The sequence below is a fragment of the Microcaecilia unicolor genome, chromosome 10, assembly GCF_901765095.1.
Source record: "Microcaecilia unicolor chromosome 10, aMicUni1.1, whole genome shotgun sequence".
NCBI classification, from domain to species: domain Eukaryota; kingdom Metazoa; phylum Chordata; class Amphibia; order Gymnophiona; family Siphonopidae; genus Microcaecilia; species Microcaecilia unicolor.
The window spans coordinates 7,115,894-7,139,187 of record NC_044040.1 but is presented as its reverse complement, the minus strand read 5'-3'; the positions used below and the strand labels follow the sequence as shown (position 1 = coordinate 7,139,187).

Here is a 23,294-nt window from a genome sequence, read left to right as displayed (position 1 = left end):
ATTATGCAACCTCACGAGTGGTCGCTCAATTCCCGTGTAGTACGACAGATCTTCCAGGTGTGGGGCACCCCCTTGGTAGATCTCTTCGCATCTCGAGTGAACCACAAAGTCCCTCAGTTCTGTTCCAGGCTTCAGGCCCACGGCAGACTGGCATCGGATGCCTTCCTCCTGGACTGGGGGGAGGGTCTGCTGTATGCTTATCCTCCCTTACCTCTGGTGGGGAAGACTTTGTTGAAACTCAAGCAAGACCGAGGCACCATGATTCTGATTGCTCCTTTTTGGCCGCGTCAGATCTGGTTCCCTCTTCTTCTGGAGTTGTCCTCCGAAGAACCGTGGAGATTGGAGTGTTTTCCGACCCTCATCACACAGGACGAAGGGGCACTTCTGCATCCCAGCCTCCAGTCGCTGGCTCTTACGGCCTGGATGTTGAGGGCGTAGACTTTGCCTCTTTGGGTCTGTCAGAGGGTGTCTCCCGCATCTTGCTTGCTTCCAGGAAAGATTCCACTAAGAGAAGTTACTTCTTCCATTGGAGGAGGTTTGCCGTCTGGTGTGACAGCAAGGCCCTAGATCCTCGCTCTTGTCCTACACAGACCCTGCTTGAATACCTTCTGCACTTGTCTGAGTCTGGTCTCAAGACCAACTCTGTAAGGGTTCACCTTAGTGCAATCAGTGCTTACCATTACCATGTGGAAGGTAAGCCGATCTCAGGACAGCCTTTAGTTGTTCGCTTCATGAGAGGCTTGCTGTTGTCAAAGCCCCCTGTCAAGCCTCCTACAGTGTCATGGGATCTCAATGTCGTTCTCACCCAGCTGATGAAACCTCCTTTCGAGCCACTGAATTCCTGCCATCTGAAGTACTTGACTTGGAAGGTCATTTCTTGGTGGCAGTTACTTCAGCTCGTAGAGTCAGTGAGCTTCAGGCCCTGGTAGCCCAGGCCCCTTACACCAAATTTCATCATAACAGAGTAGTCCTCCGCACTCACCCTAAGTTCTTGCCAAAGGTCGTGTCGGAGTTCCATCTAAACCAGTCAATTGTCTTGCCAACATTCTTTCCCCGTCCTCATTCCTGCCCTGCTGAACGTCAGCTGCACACATTGGACTGCAAGAGAGCATTGGCCTTCTACCTGGAGCGGACACAGCCCCACAGACAGTCCGCCCAATTGTTTGTTTCTTTTGATCCCAATAGGAGGGGAGTGGCTGTAGGGAAACGCACCATATCCAATTGGCTAGCAGATTGCATTTCCTTCACTTACTCCCAGGCGGGGCTGGCTCTTGAGGGTCATGTCACGGCTCATAATGTTAGAGCCATGGCTGCGTCGGTAGCCCACTTGAAGTCAGCCTCTATTGAAGAAATTTGCAAAGCTGCGACGTGGTCATCTGTCCACACATTCACATCTCATTACTGCCTGCAGCAGGATACCCGACGCGACAGTCGGTTCGGGCAGTCAGTTCTTCAGAACCTGTTTGGGCTTTAGGATCCAACTCCACCCCCCGAGGGCCCTGTTTGTTCTGTTCCAGGCTGCACTCTCAGTTAGTTGGTAAATTTTTTAGGTCAATTTCAGTTATGTCCTCGCCGTTGCGAGGCCCAATTGACCATGGTTGTTGTTTTGAGTGAGCCTGGGGGCTAGGGATACCCCATCAGTGAGAACAAGCATTCTCCGAGGACAGCAGGCTGATTGTTCTCACAAACCCGCCCGCCTCCCCTTTGGAGTTGAGTCTTCCCTTGAAGTGTATTGTCTTGCTACATACTGGACTGGCCGGCTCGAGCCGGTTTCGGGCGGGAAGACGGCCGCGCATGCGCGGTGCGCATGGGCGCGCGAGGACTAGCAAAGGCCTTTGCTAGTAAACTTTCCGATGGAGGGGGCTGCCGAACACGTCAACCCATCAGTGAGAACAATCAGCCTGCTGTCCTCGGAGAATACCTTCTACAGGTATGTAGCATTCGCTTTTTCCGGTGATGGGAAGGCAGTAGAACTAGAGGACAAGAATTGAGGTTGAAGGGGGGCAGACTCAGGACTAATATCAGGAAGCATTTTTTCACAGAGAGGGTGATGGCATGTGGAATGCCCTCCCGCGGGAGGTGGTGGAGATGAAAACGGTAATGGAATTCAAACATGTGTGGGATAAACACAAAGGAATCCTGTTTAGAAGAAATGGATCCACAGAATCTTAGCAGAGATTGGGTGTTGACACCGGTAATTGGGAACCAAAACCGGTTCTGGGCACAGTTCTGCGGTCTACGCCCTGATCGTAACTGAATAGATATGGATGGGCTGGAGTGTAAATTTTAAGGGGCTTCGACGCTAGTTTCAGAACTTTTAGTACAGGAACAGTGCTGGGCAGACTTCTACGGTCTGTGCCCTGAGAATGGCAAGGACAAATCAAACTCAAGTATACATATAAATTATCACGTACCATGTAAAATGAGTTTAGCTTGTTGGGCAGACTGGATGGACCATTCAGGTCTTTATCTATGTTCCTCCTTTGCACAGTTTGACAGAACAGATGGTGTTTGGTGCTCTGAGGCTGTCTTGTATCAGGCTAAGATGAGAGAGGAGTCTGCAAGCCTTGAAAATTGGTCCAGTATGTCGGAACCAAGATGGGACCTTGAGAAGCCGTGAAGGGGGAATATTGCAGCTTGAAAAACATTCCTAAAGGAACAGTAGAAGTGTAAGAAGGAAGGTTTATTTATTTATTTAGATTTTGCTCACACCTTTTTCAGTAGTAGCTCAAGGTTGCTTTAAAAAAGAGGCTGTTAAGATTGTAGTGTACTTTAATAGTTTGGAATCTGCTCAGCTGGGAGCAAACAGGGGACTAAGGTACACATAGCTCTCCAGTTAAATAGAGGGTGCCAACAAAAAGAGCTTGGAAAGAGGAAGTGATGTTGCTGTAGACAGGAGCTGGGTGGGTAATGTAGTTTTGACAGTGGAGCCAGGAAAGGCTAATTCAGGCATGGTTTAAACAGAAAGAAAAGTCCTTTGGAAAAGATGGGAAAGGGCAGCTAATGAACAGGGGGGTCAAGGAACTGCCAGGGGCAGAAGTCTGCCAGGAAAGAACAGGGGCTGATTGGAGGGAGACTGTTGCTGCCACTCTAGGCTGGGCATAATCCCATAATAAATCTTTCTGAGCCTGTGGCTCAGGGCCTGGCTTAGAGAGCCAGATTAGCCCTTTAGGAGGAGTTTCATAGTGTTGAATTAAACTTAATGCTTGGCCAGCCTCAAATGCTGCTGTCATAAGGAAAGATTTGTTTGTTTGCCTCGCCTCACCCCACGTGTGGAACAAACTCCCCGAGCCCATACGTCAGGCCCCCTCCCTCCCCATTTTCAAATCTCTGCTTAAAGCCCACTTCTTCAATGTCGCCTTCGGCACCTAACCTCTACCCAGGAAATCTAGACTGCCCAACTTGACATTTCGTTCTTTAGATTGTAAGCTCATTTGAGCAGGGACCGTCCTTCTATGTTTATTTTGTACAGCGCTGCGTAACCCTAGTAGCGCTCTAGAAATGTTAAGTAGTAGTAGTGTTATGAAGTAACAGACACAGAAAAGGCATAAAGGCTACTATTTCTGCCAATTTGCCTAGTCTGTTGGCTCCAGTGGTCCAGGGCATGGCACTACCTGTGTCCCCCTCCCAGATGTGTGTGCTGAATTATTTTTGAGTCTAAATTTAGGTTTTGCCTTCCTGGATTTAACAGACCAAGTTTGCCAGTCAGTGTAGATCTAGGGATAGTTGTGTTCCTGCAAGATAAATAATGATCCATTACTGTAATTTGGATTTAGTGCATGCCTTCCCCCCACCCAGCTGTAGCTCAAGATGAGTTACATTCAGATACAGTAGTATTTTTCTATCCTCAGGGGACTTAGTCTATTTGTACCAGAGGCACCTAGTAGGTTAAGCAACTTGCCTAAGATTAGTGCTAGATGGAGGTAGGAAGTAAAGTAATGTTGGATGTCTCCTGGAGAAAGCCACTTTTCCTTTCTGTTAAGCTTTTTTGTCCACAGTGTGTGAGCAGGGCAGTGAATTGAGCTGGAGTTAAATTACTTATTAAAGTCAACAGCTAGGGTGCTGCCGCAGTGAGGAAGCTGGCTGGTGTGTTAACACACTGCATCCATTTACTGATGACTCCTCAGGTAGATAACCACGTGGTCCTTGGAACTTGTCTTTATGCCAGAATCCAGGAGAAAGGTCACATGTAGGAGGCCTTAATCTTTGTATGACATGCAAGCAGCAGTTAGCCTTTCAGTTTGGAGTAAGCAGAGGGCTTCACGTATTCCATGACAGCAAGTTGCTGACACAGCTCCCTGCCTTTTGGCCATTCTTTTTATTTTATTTTTATTTAATTTCCAAATTTATACTTCAAGACAATTCTTGAAACAGGAAAACAAATATGTATAGAACTGAATTATACAAGAAACACAAACATAACGATTATTGCCCCATACCATTTACACTCAGTCCTCAATAGTGGGGAAACGAGAACAAACCATATAGAGGAAATAAACATAATTACAATATAAAAAACTTTTAGAGTGCAGAATATTACAAATTATATCAAATAGAGAAGGGTGAGTCAAGCCTGGGTCCTCGGAAGACTTAAACCCTGGTCTACTGTTTTATTGCTCAGAAACATCACTAATTGCAACGGTTCAAAAAAAACATTATCATTCTTCTATTTAACCATGCATTTACAGGGAAGGTTCAGAAGAAATAAAGCACCCAGGGCCAAAACCCTAGGTCTCATAAGCAAGAATTGCTTGCGATGTCTTTGTGTGGCCTTGGCTACATCAGGAAACATACGAACTTTCAAAGTGCAAAACAATTTGTCTCTGTGCCTAAAATAGGTACTGGCTTTTGAAACTATCATAACAAAGAGCCACAGAAACAATCAATGTAGATGGAATCGCACCGTCATCCTTTGACTCCAAAAAAGCTGTTAAATTTAAACTATCCACAGATATTGGTTTTTTATATGGAAGAAGATAGAAAACTCTAGAGGCGGGAGGCATAGACTCTTTTGGCACACGGGCCTAGTAAGATATCTTTTAAACATTTCAGATAACCAGATATCTGAAGATTCCTCCTACACACCTAGTTTTCCAGATTTTTCACATTTAAATTCAAGGTTCGTTTGGCTCTTAACCAAGTTAGAAGCTAAAGTATCCACTCGTTGACCAGAGCTAATAAGAGTTTCAAAGAAATTCTGTAACAGTCATATGTGAGTCCTGCATATCCATTTTGTGTTCCAAACTCTTGATTTTACCAGCTTGACTCGAGATTTGGGACATAATTGTGTAGTCTTCCACATTTCCTCAAGAGTAAAAGATATCGGTCTTACCAGCTCAAAAATGGCAGGCTTCGGGTTTTGTGGACAAAACCATAAGTCTCCTCTTGCTCTCCCATAATGATGGCCTCAATGTCTTCCATAACTCTTTTTTTTTTTTTTTTTTTTTTTTTAATGTTATCATTTTACTTAATTACATTCACATTTATCACATAAATGTAAGGAAATACAGAAATTAATATAAAAAGGAAAACATTTTCTCTCAACAATATATATTTACATAATTGTCCACAATTGGAAGATCCAAGATCAGGAAAACAATCTTAAAGAAAATAAGAAAAACTCAAAATGGTTAATCTTACACTTCACATTTTCTGAGGGAGGAAGGTTAATCGGTTATTGCAGCCGGTACAGTGGTAACTGAAGGAAGTTGCTGCAGAGCATTCTTCATCTGTTTCCACAAACTCTTTTAATTTCTTAGGTTCAAACAAGTAAGTAGTAAGGAAATAAAACACTTACAAGGGAATCGCGCTAGGAAGGTCCCACCTAGGGCAATGATTCCTGGCTTAAAAGCCAAGACTTCACACCTCCCAGTCTGCGATTCCCTTGATGTGTCAGGAAATATATGCATCTTTGAACCCAAAAAACTATCAACCATGTATCGGAAATACAATTTCAAAACATTGTTCCTATCTAAATCAAAGACGAAAGTCATTAATAATATAACTCTATCTATAACTTCTGAATTTTCCAAAATGTCGGTTAAACTTACATCTCTTTTCTCTGATAAGGAAGATTTATAAAGGAAATATAATTTTAGTCACCAATAGGTGGCTATCAGAAGGTATTAGCAAAGTATCAGAGAAATATTTCTTCAAGAATTCAGTAGCTGATATATAGGATATTATAGATAAATTTATCATTCTCAAGTTTTTTTTCCCTTAATTGGTTCTCCAGAAATTCCAATTTTTACAAGAAAGATAACTATTCTTCATTACCAAATTGTCTGATTTTCATAGAGAAGCCATTTCCGTAATCAAAGTCTCTATTTTTATATCTTGGACTTCCACTTTGTTAGATAGGTATTAATATAAATTCTTTAACTCACATAGTAAAAAATTGTAAACATCTGAAGAAGAGAGTTATTCACATTCTGCTGCAGTTCCTATAATACGTCCATTATGACATTATTGGCTTCACCAAGTCCAATTTCTCCGCAGAAACCGCTCCAGATATCTTTGGGGAGAAGAGCTCACTCTCCAATCCCCCAGTTGGTTTATTATCCGAGTCGATGCTGCGCCAGGACCTCCTCGGGTCACGTGAAAATCCTAACCCACTTCGGGCGTTTCCATTATTGACCTCCATAGTGAAGCAATACTGTTTCCGGGTTGGAGGGGTCGTGCCAACAGGGGGACTCAAAGTCACTCCCTCTCCACTGAGATTCGGCAATAAAGCCTTGCTGTTCCCCGAAGCAGGAACCGATATTCCCGACGTTATGACCCCGAATCTCTCCAAAATAGACTGAGAAGTGGTGGGAACCCCAGCCATGTTCAAGGAGGACAACACCATGGCTTTGCCTTTTCTCTTCCCCATTCTCTGGGGAGCGCGCCTTCTTCTTCAGGCATTCTGGTGTAAAACGGGAACTCAACTAGCGTACGTTCTCCCTCAACGCCATCTTGGATCCTCCAGGTTGGGACACTCTTTGTCTGGTTTCTCCTCAGAGGCCTGTCTGATATGGGTAACCCTACAGCATAGCCCTCTGAGTCATTGAAACACGGAAGCCCCTCCACCACTTACAAGGTGGTGTCCCTTCGGAGGGGTCCATAACTCTTTCTGCAAGTGCCGCATCCTGCTTCATGGATGCTGACACAATTGATTACACCAGACCTGGGGAAACCAACACAGAGCGCTCATCAGCCGACTGCACGCTCTTCTGAAACGCTTACCCTCTGCAATGCAGGGTTTAACAGAGGCAGTGCCTCTTCGAGGAATAACGAAACGCTATTGCCCAGAGATGAGGAAGGCTTTTCCGCGCCCTGTTTCAATCTGAGCGAACATACCCCAGTAGCCGGTAAGTGCTCAGCAAATTCATCAATTTTACATTGAGTATGAATTGGAGTACTAATTACCTTCCCCAAAGCCACGGGGAGAATTTTCCTTGATTTTAGGCATTTATTTCAAGAAATGGAGAACGCTGAGCACACTTCTGCTCTCTAGGGTGCCATCTTGCCCTCGCCTTTTGGCCATTCTTGTGACCCTCTCAGATCAGGAACAGCTGTTCCTTCAAAGTTGCTGGTACGAAGATTAAAGCAAACTAAAACAAAGTAAAACATGACATTTGGGATGCATATGGTTATCACAGAACTAGCCGAGGGCTGACAGGCTTCCTAGATCAGCATCAACCATCTTAGCCTCTGCTCCTCAGACCCTCTCCTTTTCCTTCCGCGGGGGTTTAGCAGCCATTTTGGAAGCACAAGAATGAAGGCAAAGGGATGGCTACACAATCCAAGCCATTTGCCAAGGTCCAATAAATGGGTTTAGTGTCTCCAGGTAAGGGGAAAAGCAATGTGAAGCCCGGGAGCCAGTCTCACTCAACACCTGCTCATCACGTGACCTCTCCCAGGCCCCCTACATTTAGTAATAGGTGTTGCCTTATTGACTAGGGACTGTCTTTTCTTCATGTTCAATTGTGAAGCGCTGCGTATGACTGGTAGGCTATAGAAATGATTTGTAGTAGTAGTAGACTAGGCCCTTGTTTGAGAATGGTGGGGTTCTGATGTATTGAACATTTTTGATGCTGGTATTTGCTGTGTTTGTATGAAGTTGATTCATATTTATCTGCATCAATAAAAAGATTTAAACCTAAATATAAAATGTGAATTTACTATGAGAAGCTTCATAGTTTGTATGTCTTTGATCACTGGGAAGATAGATACTTGTCCAGCTCAGTCTCTCTCTTTTTTTATCCACTGTAATATGTATAGATGTTTTAGCTCTTGCAGCATGAATGTTTATGTTGTAGTTAAGTCTTGGTGCGGAGGCTGGCTGAGTGCTGTATGTGTTGCAATATCCTGGACACCTGATGGCATGGATCGTCTTCATGCTATTGTGATTACATAAGTACATAAGTAATGCCACACTAGGAAAGACCAAGGGTCCATCGAGCCCAGCATCCTGTCCACGACAGCGGCCAATCCAGGCCAAGGGCACCTGGCAAGCTTCCCAAACGTACAAACATTCTATACAATCAAGCCATTGTGACATCACTAATGAGGTTGGCTCTTATTGGTGGAATGAGCCACTATGACATCACAATAGGTTAAATCACTGCTCTATGTAATAAAAGTGAGCCAAGTAGAGGACATAAGTACATAAGTAATGCCATACTGGGAAAAGACCAAGGGTCCATCGAGCCCAGCATCCTGTCCACGACAGCGGCCAATCCAGGCCAAGGGCACCTGGCAAGCTTCCCAAACGTACAAACATTCTATACATGTTATTCCTGGAATTGTGGATTTTTCCCAAGTCCATTTAGTAGTGGTTTATGGACTTGTCCTTTAGGAAACCGTCTAACCCCTTTTTAAACTCTGCTAAGCTAACCACCTTCACCACGTTCTCCAGCAACGAATTCCAGAGTTTAATTATGCGTTGGGTGAAGACATATTTTCTCCGATTTGTTTTAAATTTAGTACACTGTAGTTTCATCACATGCCCCCTAGTCCTAGTATTTTTGAAAAGCATGAACAGACGCTTCACATCCACCTGTTCCATTCCACTCATTATTTTATATACCTCTATCATGTCTCCCCTCAGCCGTCTCTTCTCCAAGCTGAAAAGCCCTAGCCTCCTTAGTCTTTCTTCATAGGGAAGTCGTCCCATCCCCGCTATCATTTTAGTCGCCCTTCGCTTCACCTTTTCCAATTCTACTATATCTTTCTTGAGATGCGGCGACCAGAATTGAACACAATACTCAAGGTGCGGTCGCACCATGGAGCGATACAACGGCATTATAACATCCTCACACCTGTTTTCCATACCTTTCCTAATAATACCCAACATGCTATTCACTTTCCTAGCCGCAGCAGCACACTGAGCAGAAGGTTTCAGTGTATTATCGACGATTGGAATAGTTTGGCCTTGATTTGAGTTTAGTAGTGATAACCCAATGTCTTGGCCCGTAAGTCATGACGTGAGCAGCCCCATTTCCTACCAAGAATGTCTTAAACAAGTGTGCTTTTCAAGAATTTACTGCAATTCAAGGGTGTGGAGAGAAGGCAAATATGCCCCATCCTTAAACACCAGGAGAATTGTTTAAAGCTCTTCTTCATTGCTGATCTCATAAGATTGATACCCAGAAAATGCTGGTTCCTGGCTCACAATTTTCAAAAATGTGGTGCAGAGATAGGGTGACTGATGGACATTATCCCACTCACCCCCCCCCCTTCTGATTCATGCTATAGCACCTGGCAGAAAGGTAAGGGGAGAAACAAGGTCCAGGTTGGTGGGATGAGGGAGGGGTGGCTTAGAGCCTGCATAATCTCAACACCTTCTTGACATTTCAGTCTTGTATCTTCTTATGTTACAATATCACCACTGACCCTGTCAGCTGACTGAGAAGATGGCTTTGGGTCACCAGTTCCCATAGAAATGTTACCATTATGAGTAGATGTTGGTTCTAGGTGTTTGCTATGGATGTTTTGGATATTATGAAATCCAGCCTCTGTGTTGCTCCACCAAAGAGTAGATGTGCTCAAGCATCCTTCAGAAAGTGATGTGGCTGTGTGCAGGGCACTCTGCTGTTGTCTCATTGGGATACTGGCCACGTTTGTCCTTTTGGGCAAGATAGGTGGAACATTTAGATTAGCATTTTTATAGAATCCCAAACCATGGCTAGTATGTTGCACCATGTGTCTTCATTTGCAGCTACTCAGGAATTCCCCCCCTATTATAGACCCCCCACCCAGTCATTACAGTGACCATCCTGAGTTGGGGGGGAGGGGGGAATCATACATCAGGGTACCTTCCAGAACCCTGAAATCATGGGCCCTATATCTGGCCACTAGATGTCACAGTTGTACTATAACTAGGGGGCCATGAACACAGCCTGTGCAGCAGCACCAGCCCCTCCAGGGGAGCAGAAGACCTGACCCAGGTTCTCCGCCTAACTATATTCTCTTATTACAGTGTGCTGAGTTCAGCATCACATTAGAGAGTGGAGGGAAGACAGTTCAGACATGGTATAATATGCCTGTGCTCTTGTCCCAGACAGGGCTTCTGTTTTGGAAGACAGCAAAAAGTTAGATCTTAAGAGCTTTTTAAAATCCTCAAATGTTGTTACCATCTAAATATTAATATAAAACTTCATATTTCAAAATGATTAGGGGTGCCAAGCATAATACAGATGACCCATTTTTGGACAAAATGAAGGGGCTTGCTCAATATTGGGGGTGCTCAGCTCCCGCTGGCTCCTGTGGATGCTCTGTCCTTTTTTGGTTCCCCAGACAATGATGCAGGTGCCCCTTTGAACCTTTCTCCAAAGGGCCTCTGCCCTGTCATGCAAGAGAGACCTGGAGCTTTTGTGTGCTAATCGATGGTGCCAGGAATGTCCAATACCTGTTGGCTTTGTTTCTGAAAGTCTTGGTGAGTGTTGCTCTGTTACTGTGTATAAGAGGCTGATCCAGCGACCAGGGTCCCAGACTGAGGGCTGAAAACTGGCTGAAAGTCTGAACTCATCCTGATCATTTTACGTGTTTCCTGGCTGGTTAGAAAAGCCCAAAGAATGGGTGTATCTTTTTATATGCAAAATAAAGTATGATGAAAAAGGAAAGAAAAAAAGCCCTTCTAAGCTACCTTAACATGCTTTTGCTGACCTATTGGGAGCTGTTTTTCAACTTCAGAAAGATCTTTTGGCACATTGCAAGTATTTAGACGTGCCCAACAGTTAATTTGAGAAATGGAGACAGCGCCCAGCCCCGAGAATGAAGTGCATTCCTGCTCAGGAATGTACTAAAGCAAACCTGTTTGGCCTTTGCTATGAGAGAGAGGCATTTTAAAACTCCCTGCAGCACAGGTACACTTGAGCTCTGGGGGAGGAAGAAGGAAGGGTGTTAAGAGAGTTTCCTTGGGAGCGTTTGGATTTTTTAGTTACCTTTTATAAAAGACCTGACAGTGATGTATTGAGAGGGGAGATGGTAAGAAAATAACTTTTCTTCTGTTGTTCAATGTGTTGGATGTAGACATGGGTTTTATATATATATATAATATATATATATATATATATATATATATATATATATATATATATATATATATATATATACACTAGCTGTTAAGCCCGTTAAAACGGGCGAGATTTCCAGCAACCCTCCTCGCCGCCGGGCCCCCTGCACTGACCTAACAGCGCCTCTCGCCTCCATGTGAAAGCGCTGCAGGCAGCAGCAGATCCACACGGAGGTGAGAGGCGCTGTCAGGTCAGTGCAGGGGCCCCGATACGGAGGGAGGGGGGAGGTTGGTGCGCGCGATGTTCGTTTCCAGGCAGTCCAACTCTGTTTCCCTCTGTTCCACCCTCTGACGTCATCACGTCTTGACGCGAGGGTAGGACAGAGAGGGAAGTCTATACTGCGCATTTGCAGGTGAGTCGATATATATGTATGTGTATATATGTATATATATGTGTGTGTGTGTGTGTATATATATATATATATATATATATATATATATATATATATAGTACTTTTCTAAAACCTGAACTGGATTGACCACTGTTGGAAGCAGGATATTGGGCTAGATGAACCGTTGTTCTGACCCAGTATGGCTATTCTTATGTTCTTGAGGGAGAGGAAGAACCCTTGGCTTCTGGGCCTATCCACCCCTCATTTCCTGCCCTCTCCAATGACCAAGGGAACAGAGTATTTGTTCCTTTTTTTTTTCCTACTTAGTAATAGCAAATTAGAATGTTCAGAGACTTCATTTCTGAGGGCTCCTGCAATTTGTGGAGCAGGTAGGAGTTATATTTGCTCCAAGACAAGCAGTGATAATTTAGAAGTGCAGAATTAATGGTCCTGGCATAACTTCTTTCTTTCTGTCTGTCCGTGTGTCTTTCTCACATCTTTTTCAGTAGCAGATCAGTGTGACTTTTATATTCAGGTACAGTAGGGGGGGGGGGGTTAAGTGACTTGCCCAAATCGCCTCAGTGGCATCTGAACCTGACTTTTTTTCCGGTTGTCAGCCCGGTACTTTAATCACTAGGCTACTCCTCTGCTCCTATCCTGTGACTTGTATTAGTAACTTTCCAGAGTAGGAAACAGCTTGCTTGACCTGAAGACAGGGTGAACACAAGGAACAAGTCTGACATCCATCTATTTTCTTGGTGCTGCCCTGACAGTTTCTTCTGCTGATCAAGGGCTGGATGTGCAGTTTTCCTGTCTGGCTGATCTCTACAGTATTGCCCCGCACTAACAGGGGTCCCTTTATCCTTTCCACTGCATCAGCATCTATGCAAAATACATCATATTTAAAAACATAACAGATTGGGGAGCGGAGCTGCGGCAGGCGGCACTGTACCAGGCCAGGATATATGCCCAGGCACTGATGTCTGAACTGTGGAATTACCTTGAACTCTGGAACTTCTCCGGTTCAATGGGCTGTTGGTCTTGCTTTGCTAACTTCATATGCACCGGGTATCCCAAGTCCCCTCTGTACTTTCTCATAGCAATATAAACGGAAATATGGTGATGTGCACGTATCGGAGGATACTTGCTGACGGTGTTTGTTTTTTTTTAATGTTGCTGTATCGCCAAATTTGGGAGCAGCTAAGTCAAGGCAATTTACAATTAAAATAAATAAAATATAAAAGGCAGAAAAGAACTCCATAATATAGAAAAGATACAACCACAAAAGAACAAAGGAAGCATTCAATTCAAAAGTGTTCACAGTTACTGTTGCCGTCTGTAAAACAGCGCTAAAAGTTATTAAGGGCTTTTTACAAAACCATGCTAACGATTCCCACGTGGCAAATGAGAGGGAGCCCATAGGAATTGAATAGGCTTCCTCATTTGCCATGCAGGAATTGCTAACACGGCTTTGTAAAAGGAGCCCTAAATGCAGTAGTAAATGAGTTTTTAGTCCATTTCTAAATTGCTTATGTAGTTATGGATATCCTGAAAACTTGACTAGTTGGGAGGTGCCTCCAGGACCAGGTTTGGGAACTTGTTTGGGAATCACTTTGGAAGTCCCTTTAGCCAGCATGCTCTTTTTTTTTTCCTCCAATTAGTTTGACTTGCAAGTGCTTCTGGGCATCCATCCTTTTCTGTAGTGCTGGTGACAGACTGTGAGTTCTCTTATGGTAATATCTACAGATAGGAATGAGCCTCACCCCTTTGCCAGAATGTGTTGGAGGGGAGAGGAGATGTCACTCAACTTGCCTACACTTCCGCAGGATCCCCACATGGCTCAGATCCATCCCCGCGGTAACCTGGAGTTCTCTAATATTCAGAAACATTATGCTTGGCCTTTTGGCTGAGGTGGGAGGTTGCTCTTTATTGGGTTATCAATAGAAATCAAACAAAATAAATTATGGAAAAGAAAATAAGATGATACCTTTTTTATTGGACATAACTTAATACATTTCTTGATTAGCTTTCGAAGGTCGCCCTTCTTCCTCAGATAGGAAATAAGCAAATGTGCTAGCTGACAGTGTATATAAGTGAAAACATTCAAGCATTACTATGACAGTCTGACAGGGTGGGAGGAGGGGGGTGGGTAGGAAGTATGCATGGGGACATCAAAGCATATCATTGATATTCTAACAGGATGGGTGTGGATAGGTGAGGGGAGGGTGATCAACAGAGACATACAGATTTATGGTTTATAATGGGCCAGACTGTCATAGTAATGCTTGAATGTTTTCACTTATATACACTGTCAGCTAGCACATTTGCTTATTTCCGATCTGAGGAAGAAGGGCGACCTTCGAAAGCTAATCAAGAAATGTATTAAGTTATGTCCAATAAAAAAGGTATCACCTTATTTTCTTTTCCATGTTTTATTTTGTTTGATTTCTATTGATAACCTTAAGAGTGGACTAACAAGGCTACCACACTCCTCTCTTTATTGGGGAAACTCTAGAATTGAGGTCTGAGACTCTTAAGAGGTGGGAGTGGACCAAGCAGGGGGAGAGAGAAACTATGGGCTCCAACAGAAGACCAGCGGAGGAGAGGTGGTTCTCTGTTGTGGAAGCCCTGGAACTGTGGTCACTTTATTTTTAAAGAACTGGGAGTTCTGGATCAGGCTGGGAAAGAACCTCTAGATGCTCCTCCTGAAGATGGAAGACCACCAGCCCCTGGGAGCAAGCTCGAGGCAGAAAGGCCTCTGAGGAAGTTCAGGGCAGAAAAAGGTCTGTTGAGGGCACAATTGGTGCCTTGAGACCAAGAAGACCAGTGACCCTTGAGAGTGAGCTCAGGGGAAGGCTGCAGCCTATGGGACCCAGTTGGGTCTAGCAGTGGAGCAGAGGTTTCCGAGGTGCAATCGGCACCAAGCGCCTGCTGGCAGCAGAGCTGGGGGCTCCCAAGGTGCGATTTACAGGTTGGGCCCTGGACTCAGGGATGCCCACAAAGGGGTGTTACACTTATTTAGAAGAACCTAGTTCTCCATTTTGTTTTAGTTGTAATATGAACATCTGAGAAGTTCTCTTCCTGCCTCTGATACTCAAGTGTGCTTCCTTTTAAAGTGACATCTACAGTGCCTTTTCAGAGTGTGAGGCTCTTTGTAGAGTCTTGCATAGCTTTTTGTATTTTAAAATATTGGTGAAATTAAACAAAGAAACTGCCAGCAGATAAAGACTATACAGATTCCAGGCTACCCATCTGTATCATAAGCTCTATAATAAAGAGCTGCATGGGAGCAGATACCGTAGGAATCCCACGGGAATGGACTGTGGTCCTGCGGGATCCCCACAGAAGTGCCTTCCCTCCCCTTGCAATTGCAAGGCTGCCACCGCCGCCGCTGGAAGTCTCTGCAGCCATTTTTAAAAAAGCAGAGACAGCGAGAGGACCAGCGGCAGCAGGCAGAAAAGAGTGGGGATCTTTTGTGCCCCGAAGAAGCTTCTAGACCACCAGGGCACCCGGGGCCAGAGGGGAGGTGGATGGATGGAGTTGGAATGATGTTAAAAAGTTGAAGCCAATTAGGTAAGTGTCTATTTCCCCTTCTTCATGCAGCCGTCATTGCCGTACACTCAAAACAAAGCAAGCAAACCTATGAGCTGCTGCATCCACGTTGTTCTTTGTTGGTGTTGGCATTTTTATTTAATCTCACTTATATTTTCAAACATGCCGGCTTGTGCATCATACAGATGTACACAAAGGAAGTATAACAATGGAATAACTTTTCATAGGTAGAGTAATAATTTGTTATAAATTGTAAGCAGTGTGTCATTTGGAGTGGCTGGTTATAGGGGCACCCTAATACTGTTATGTTCATGCAGAGATTTTTTTTTCTCCTGGTAAAATAGACATGTTATGAGAATCAGGTGCTCAACATTCAGAGTTTCTATCTATTTTCTTATTTATGACATTTATATCCCACATTAAACATGAGTTAAGTTGAAACCTGGGAGCATTTAAAATCTTTTTTTTTTTCCCCTGTTCCTACATCAAAAGAAAAAGATGGCATGTGGGAACTTGCTGCTTTTGTTTTGAGGATTGTAGTGGTATATACGCACTTGCCTTTGTTATTGCTACTTTTTCACAAAGAGGTATTAAATAATGAGGGAAGGGCTTCCTTCTTGCAGAAGTTTTGTCCAGCATCAGTCTAAATGTACCAACATTGTCCAGTTCAGCACACTATTAGCTGCCAAGTTCATACAACGTTAATTGTGTTCACTCTGTTGCCTCAGGCTGCTTGCTACGTGAATATTGTATCACTGTTTCCTTATTGCTACCAAGTATTACATATTAAGGGCATTTGCTTTAAACTTTGTGTTAATTCGTTTATCCAGTCCTTACTTAAAGCCACTGCTTTTGACTGCTAACCAGTACTCAACTTGCCCTGTCCTTTATCCTCACCTCTTTATTCCCTTACCCTTAATTGTTCTGTCTGTTTACCTGTCTTATCTAGATTGTAAGCTCTTTGAGCAGGGACTGTCTTTTTTGTGTATGGTGTACAGCGCTGCGTATGCCTTGTAGTGCTATAGAAATGATAGTAGTAGTAGTACATGCACATGTGTTTGGTTTTTAAACCCAAAGGTGAATCCTGAGGGTGGTTGAACAATTAGGTATAAATTTTGGTGTTTCTGACTTGTTTTGGAATGGGTCCTTTGCTGATCTGCACATCTGTCTAGGCAGAGTAAGGAAGATGATTTATGTTACTTTTACTAGTGTTTTTACTACTTATAGAATCTGGCTTTCTTGGGGGGGGGGGGGGGGGGGGAGGTGAAGGTGACTGCTGCACGGCAAGAACTGGGCGGGCCACGAGCTGGAATGGAGGAGATTACTTGCGGCAGGGAAGAGCTATCTTCAAAAGCTAATCAAAAAGTGTATTGTTAGTCCAATAAAAAAGGTGTCATCTTATTTTATTTTCTATGTTTTATTTCTATTGATTACCTTTAAGAGTGGACTAACACGTCTACCACAGCTCTCTACCAGAGGATGTAGTAATAGCGGTTAGTGTATCTGGGTATTAAAATGGTTTGGACAAGTTCCTGGAGGAAAAGATCACGGTCTGCTATTGAAATAGACATGGGAAAGCCACTGCTTGCCCTGGGATCCGTAGCATGGAATGTTGCTACTATTTGGGTTTCTACAGGTACTTGTGACCTGGATTGGCCACTGTTGGAAGCAGTAAGAGCAACATAACGGGGACCTATTGCTGTTAGAATAAGGATGCTGATAGAGCCTCCTTAAGTAAAATGACTCTTCAGGTAACACGCAGCTTTGCTGCGAGAGGTTTTAGAATTACTCCCACCGTGTTTTGTATACATCAGTCATAGATGACAGCTTGGCATGTGTATGAGGCTGAGGTTTGGAGAAGGTCAGCAATCTAGTTTACAAAAACTCAGACCTTGAGTTGAGACAAGTTTATTAATAAGCTATATAGATTTTGGAAAACCTTGACCACAAGAAATGGGATCCTGCTGGGTACATGTGAGCTGAATTTGCCACTGTTAGAGGATTCTGGACTCAGTGGACCGTTGCTCTGACCCAGGATAACACTTGTTCTAATAGATTTTGTGTGAACAAAATATTTTATTTTTATTTGGTTATATCCTGCCTATCTTGCTGCATCTAAGCAGGCCACAGTCTACATATATACAATAAATAAAACACACAAAAATAACACAGGCCATACAGAAATAATGCCCTATAATGATCAGGATGAGCTTGGCATAAGTGTAACGTGTTAAACTACAAATGGTAAAGCAAGTTTCATGCAGTGAAACATTCTTTCCTTTCAGCATTTTGAAACTAAAGAGATGTCCCCTTAATCTGAATACCCAAAGCACGTGGCAGCTATTTGTGTCATCCTGTATCTAGTGCATGGCTGAACATGTTCCTTCAACAGACTGCAAATCTCTTGTGCAAGCCTTCTCCACCCACTATTCAACCATAAAGCATCTCCCTGTGCTGCCTAAGTACATTTATTTCTCCTATCTGAGAAAGAGGTCAGATCTCACCACGCAGGAGGGGCTCATTCAGCTGCCAGTGATGTTAGATCTGTACCAGGTTTGATGAAAAACTACCTTGCTTTTCATAACTGCTTGAAAGCAAATCTGTTTACTTGGGCTTTTAATTAATTGAGTAAGCAACCGGAATGGATTATATTTATACTGTAGGATTAACGTTAGTCTAGAGTTATGTTAGACCAGATTTTCAAATTCTGTGTGTTGAATTTGTTATTTTATGAATTTTTTTTTATATTGTAAACTGCCTAGAATGAGAGAATGCAGTCTAGAAACTATAGTAAATACATGGCCTTTGGTTAGTTTCCTGTTTTTGCTCCTTGTCCTGTGTTGCTGTAACTTTTTTTTTTCTGTTTTTTTTTTTCTCTTTGTAGAATGATGAGACCCTCAGATTTCTAACTCGCGAGGAAAGAAATGCTCTACTGTTTTTTGAGGAAACCATTGAATCTCTGCGTGACGACTTGGATGAACCAGCAGACGTCTTGGATACAATTTGTAACTCCAGTTCCCCAAAACCGACGCAAGTAAGCTCGTTCAGCCAGTCGGAGCCTGAAGACATTATCGACTTGGTGCAGGAGAAACAGGAAGAGAGGGACGTTGAGGCCCATGTAGAGCCAGGTACGTGCTGGCAGTATTGGGGGGAGGGAGGGCAGCGGTGGGCAGCAAGTGTCAACTAAAAACAAAATACAGATGGTAATGTTTTACTTTTATTAACACTTGAAAAGAGTTTAGTTGTTAGGGATAGGCAACCAGAACATTTATTTGTGTTTTAATTCTCCATTTTCAAACACGTGTTGATAATACTGCGCGTTTTCGAACCATTACACATGCGTGCTATCGGGAAAGAGATGTTTGCACTGTACATACTTTAGCAGCGGACATTAATTTCAACTGAAAGGCCATCCCTATTAAACATGTCCTCAAAAATGCTTACGTTTTCTAACTTAAGAGGGTTTTATTTGGGGGGGGGGGTGTTTTTTTGTGAATGTTAGAAACTGATTATATTTAGAGTCTAGTATTAATTTTTAGTTTTTATTAATCCAGATCACTCTAAAATCTGATTTCTTGAGAAACACTGCAAATACTGTAAGATCTTGGGCTCTTTAGTAAAAGCTCTTGTCTGAGATGGTGCTTTTGGGGGATGTTAGTTGTGCCATCTTGGTAGAATGCTCACGGTAACGTGATGCCGGTATTGCAGGAATGAGCACCAAATGCTAAATTTTGAAATTTTCTAGGGTCTTTGGCTGAGGGGCATTGTACGGCAGGGGTCAGATTGCATTACAAGCAGAAACTTGTACAGCACGGCGAGCTGTGGCAGTTGCATTAATCTTCTGCTAAGGCTCTGTCATCTTCCTTTTTTGAGACCTTAGGTACTGAACCTAGGCCATCTTGGCAGCTAATTTTGCTTTATTCGTATATACACATATCCGCTCTTACTAAATACTTGGTGTAGAGAAAGCAATTTCAACCAGTGTGGAGGAAAAAGCCTCAGATTTATATGTGCTTCATTTATTCTGTCAGCAGCATAAGAACCGCCACCTCCAGTTAACATTAGATAACTGTTTTTAAATAGTCACAAATTTTAAACACGGTTCTCAAGAATAATTAGTGCAGCCCACTTAAGTGCCAGTATGGAATACACTAGATGGTCCGTCTGTATCCTGAGGAAGCGTGGCGAGAGGCATTCGTGAAACAAGGACCTTTGTCGGAATGGATTGGTGAGGGATTATTTATTTTATTACATTTGTACCCCGCGCTTTCCCACTCATGGCAGGCTCAATGCAGCTTACATGGGGCAATGGAGGGTTAAGTGAATATCATCGTTATTTTTTTTTTGTTTAGCAAAGTAGCTGAGGATTATTTGAGAGTTTCTGCAAGCTGAATTGGATTGGTAAACAAAACATTTTTTATTTGTGTGCTACTGGGCAAAAACCATTTGTCCTATACTAAATTCAGTGTGTGTATTCCAAATCCAAAGTCAGAATTGTTGTAACACGTCAGGAAATTTTGTTATGCATAAGTTTGTCCAAATGAATTAAGCATTTAGAAAGCATTGAATAATTTTTTACAGAACGAGTTTTACTCCAACAATTACCTGATCTACATCAAAGTTTTCGTAGTAAACAGTATGTGAAAATGTAATGGAATAACAACATTTCAAAAAAGTCTCTTATTCCAGTTTAAAAGTCTTACTTCAGCAAGGCCCAGTACTGTTAAAAGTGCTTCAGGCATCTGCTTTTGCGTTTGTGACCGGCCATATAGTCCCCCATCATGTTGGGATTCCAGCGGCCTTGATATCTGTTCTCCATTGTAGAAATGTCTTTATGGAACCTCTCTCCATGTTCGTCACTTACGTGTCCCAAATTGGATGGGAAAAAGTCAAGATGGGAATGTAAGAAATGCATTTTCAATGACATTCGGCAGCCAAGTTGTTCATATGCTTTAAGCATGTTGTCTACTAGTTCAGCATAGTTTTCAGCTCATCTGTTCCCAAGGAAGTTCTGCACTATTAGCACAAATGCATCCCAAGCATTAATATTATAAGTGAATAGGCTTTGCATGTATAACTTAAATTCTAGACGTGTCAGGCAAATTCGGAGTTCATATTTGGAATCGGCAGGTTCAATTTAGTATAAATCACATGTTTTTCTCTCAGTAGCAAAATCATTGTTGCGTTGTGTAATTGAAGCACCTGCTAGAGGATTGGATGACGGTCGAACAGTCTTGTTCAGGTTTGAAGAATGGCATTTAAGTGGGTTTCACTAATTATTATTCAGAACAGTATTTAAAATTTGTGAACATTTAAGAATATTTATGTAATGTTCACTGGAGGTTTTTATGCCAGTGATGGAATAAATGAGGTGCTCATATAAATCTGGGGCTTTTTCTCCTCTGGCTGATATTGCTTTCCCTACACCAAGTGTTTAATAAGGGTGGATATGTGTATATATGAATAATTATATTGTCCCTCATTTCTCGTTATTAATAGCTAATTTGCTTGTCAATTAACCTTCACTTGGGCCCTGTTTTACTAAGCCACGCTAGCGTTTTTAGCGCATGCTAATGCTAGAGACACCCATATATTCCTATGGCTGTCTCTAGCATTATTGCGTGCTAAAAACGATATTGCGCCTACAGCGCGGCTTAGTAAACAGGGCCCTAAATGGCACTAGACTGCAAACATGGTGTTCTGATGTCATTTTTAGTTGGGTTGTGTTCTACTAAATAAATGCCTTCAATAGGAGGACAGTTGTCTCATAATAAAGGCTTCTCCAACAGTGTATAGAAATCTGACTAGTGGTCCTTTTTCTTCTTGTAGAGTTGGCTGTAGGGAACATCGGTGACCCTAAGCCAGAACCAGCTGAAACACCACTTCCTGATTCCATCAGTTCCTCAAGTGCACCTGTTGCAATTCCAGTGATGACATCATCAGAGAGTGACAAATTGCCTCTTCCTGATTCTCCGGTGGATCGGCCAAAGCTTCGTGGAGCCATTCCTACTCCAGTGATCATCGCTCAAAAGATCTGTGAGAAACAAGTGGACGACGCAGGCCCTTCCCCCACCTCTCCAAAAGAGGGAAGGAGCTTTGCAAACAAGAAAAGCGTTGCTACTTCACCTATGGCAGATGGAGATCTTTTATTCACTTACCCTTCAGTGACCTCAAACAAGTTAACTAGATTTCCAACTAATATCAATATCAATAGGGGTGGGAAAGAGTACAATAAAACCATTTCCAAAGCAGCTGTCAACGTGCAGGAGCGCAAAGCTCAAGTGCTGGCTAATATAAACGGAGCCACTTTACTTGCTGAGGAGCTGGACGAACCGGGGCATCGAAGTGAGCTCTTGCGTCAGGGGAGGAGTCCATTCTTTAAAGATTTGACTTCTGAACAAGTAAAATACGAAGCCCTGACAAAACTAGGCCTGGTAAAAGAAACGCCGGTCCAAGTTGAAATATCACTTGACTCAGGTGCCCCAGATCTTCCAGGTGCCCCAGCTGGTTTGCCTGCTCCAGCTCTTCCAGTTGCCCAAGCTCTCCCAACTTCCTTAGTTGCTCCAGCTGCCTTGCCTGTCCCAGCCGCCTTGCCTGTCTCAGCTTCTGCCGTTGCCCCAGCCGCCTTGCCTGTCTCAGCTTCTGCCGTTGCCCCAGCCGCCTTGCCTGTCTCAGCTCCTGCTGTTGCCCCAGCCGCCTTGCCTGTCTCAGCTCCTGCCGTTGCCCCAACCGCCTTGCCTGTCTCAGCTTCTGCCGTTGCCCCAGCCGCCTTGCCTGTCTCAGCTCCTGCTGTTGCCCCAGCCGCCTTGCCTGTCTCAGCTCCTGCCGTTGCCCCAGCCGCCTTGCCTGTCTCAGCTTCTGCCGTTGCCCCAGCCGCCTTGCCTGTCCCAGCTCCTGCCGTTGTCCCAGCCGCCTTGCCTGTCTCAGCTCCTGCCGCTGCTCCAGCCGCCTTGCCTGTCCCTGCTCCAGCCGCCTTGCCTGTCCCAGCTCCTGCCGTTGCTCCAGCCGCTGCTCCAGCCGCCTTGCCTGTCCCTGCTCCAGCCGCCTTGCCTGTCCCAGCTCCTGCTGTTGCACCAGCTGCCTTGTCTGTCCCACATGCACTAGATGGTTACAACTTGAAGCACAGACTGCCAGAATCGCATGAGAAATGTTACAATAGGTCCGATAATATCAACAATATCTTAAAAAGTGAGCCCAGCCCCTTCATTCCTGTGGGCAAAACAGTGATTTTGAAACCCAAGCCTGTCTTTGTAGAGAACAAACAAGCTCGTCAGAATGTATCACACACCGGGTATGACCCCAGGCTGCCAAGCTTGACTCAGGATGTGAGGCGGACACCTTCCCAGCCTAGACCCTCACGGTTCAGACCACAAAGTATCACAGTGCAGTTTTCAGGACGTGACTCCTCAGAGGAGGCCAGGAGGGCTGCACTGCGGAAACTGGGGCTGCTGAAGGAGACAGCGTAACAAACACACAATGCGCTACTGAGTGAAAATGGTACGATTGAGTTGGATGTGGCAAACCAAAGGATCAAGATCATTTTCTTTTAAGTTGTGGGGCTGCTAGAAAAATGCCACACATGCACCAAAAAAAAAAAAGTACTTCCAGACTGAGGTACCAACAGAACTGGCATGTCCAGAATCCTCTGACACAATCGTTGGACCCTTTGCCTTTCTTGAAGTACAGCAGAAGAACTTTGGAATTTGGCCTTTGCTTTACTGGAGATCAGCTGCTTTAATGAAGTGCTGTACAGTTGGGGGGGGGGGGTTCCCCCCTTTTTTTTCATGTGGTTGTCAATTGGTCTATGCTTTCTGTATTTTGCTTTTATTTGAACACCAGGGAAAAAATTATTC

General features: G+C 43.8%; 1 protein-coding gene across 1 annotated transcript in view; it reads left to right on the top strand.

The window, feature by feature from the left end:
- Nucleotides 1–23,062, top strand: part of PROSER2 (proline and serine rich 2) — a 49,762-nt gene extending 26,700 nt beyond the window's left edge. Inside the window, exons 3-4 of the mRNA XM_030216901.1 lie at nt 18,326–18,569; nt 21,271–23,062. Of these exons, the coding sequence (XP_030072761.1) occupies nt 18,326–18,569; nt 21,271–22,907 (1,881 nt within the window). The 3' untranslated portion in view covers nt 22,908–23,062. The remainder of the gene's footprint in view (nt 1–18,325; nt 18,570–21,270) is intronic.
- Nucleotides 23,063–23,294: the final 232 nt, after the last annotated feature.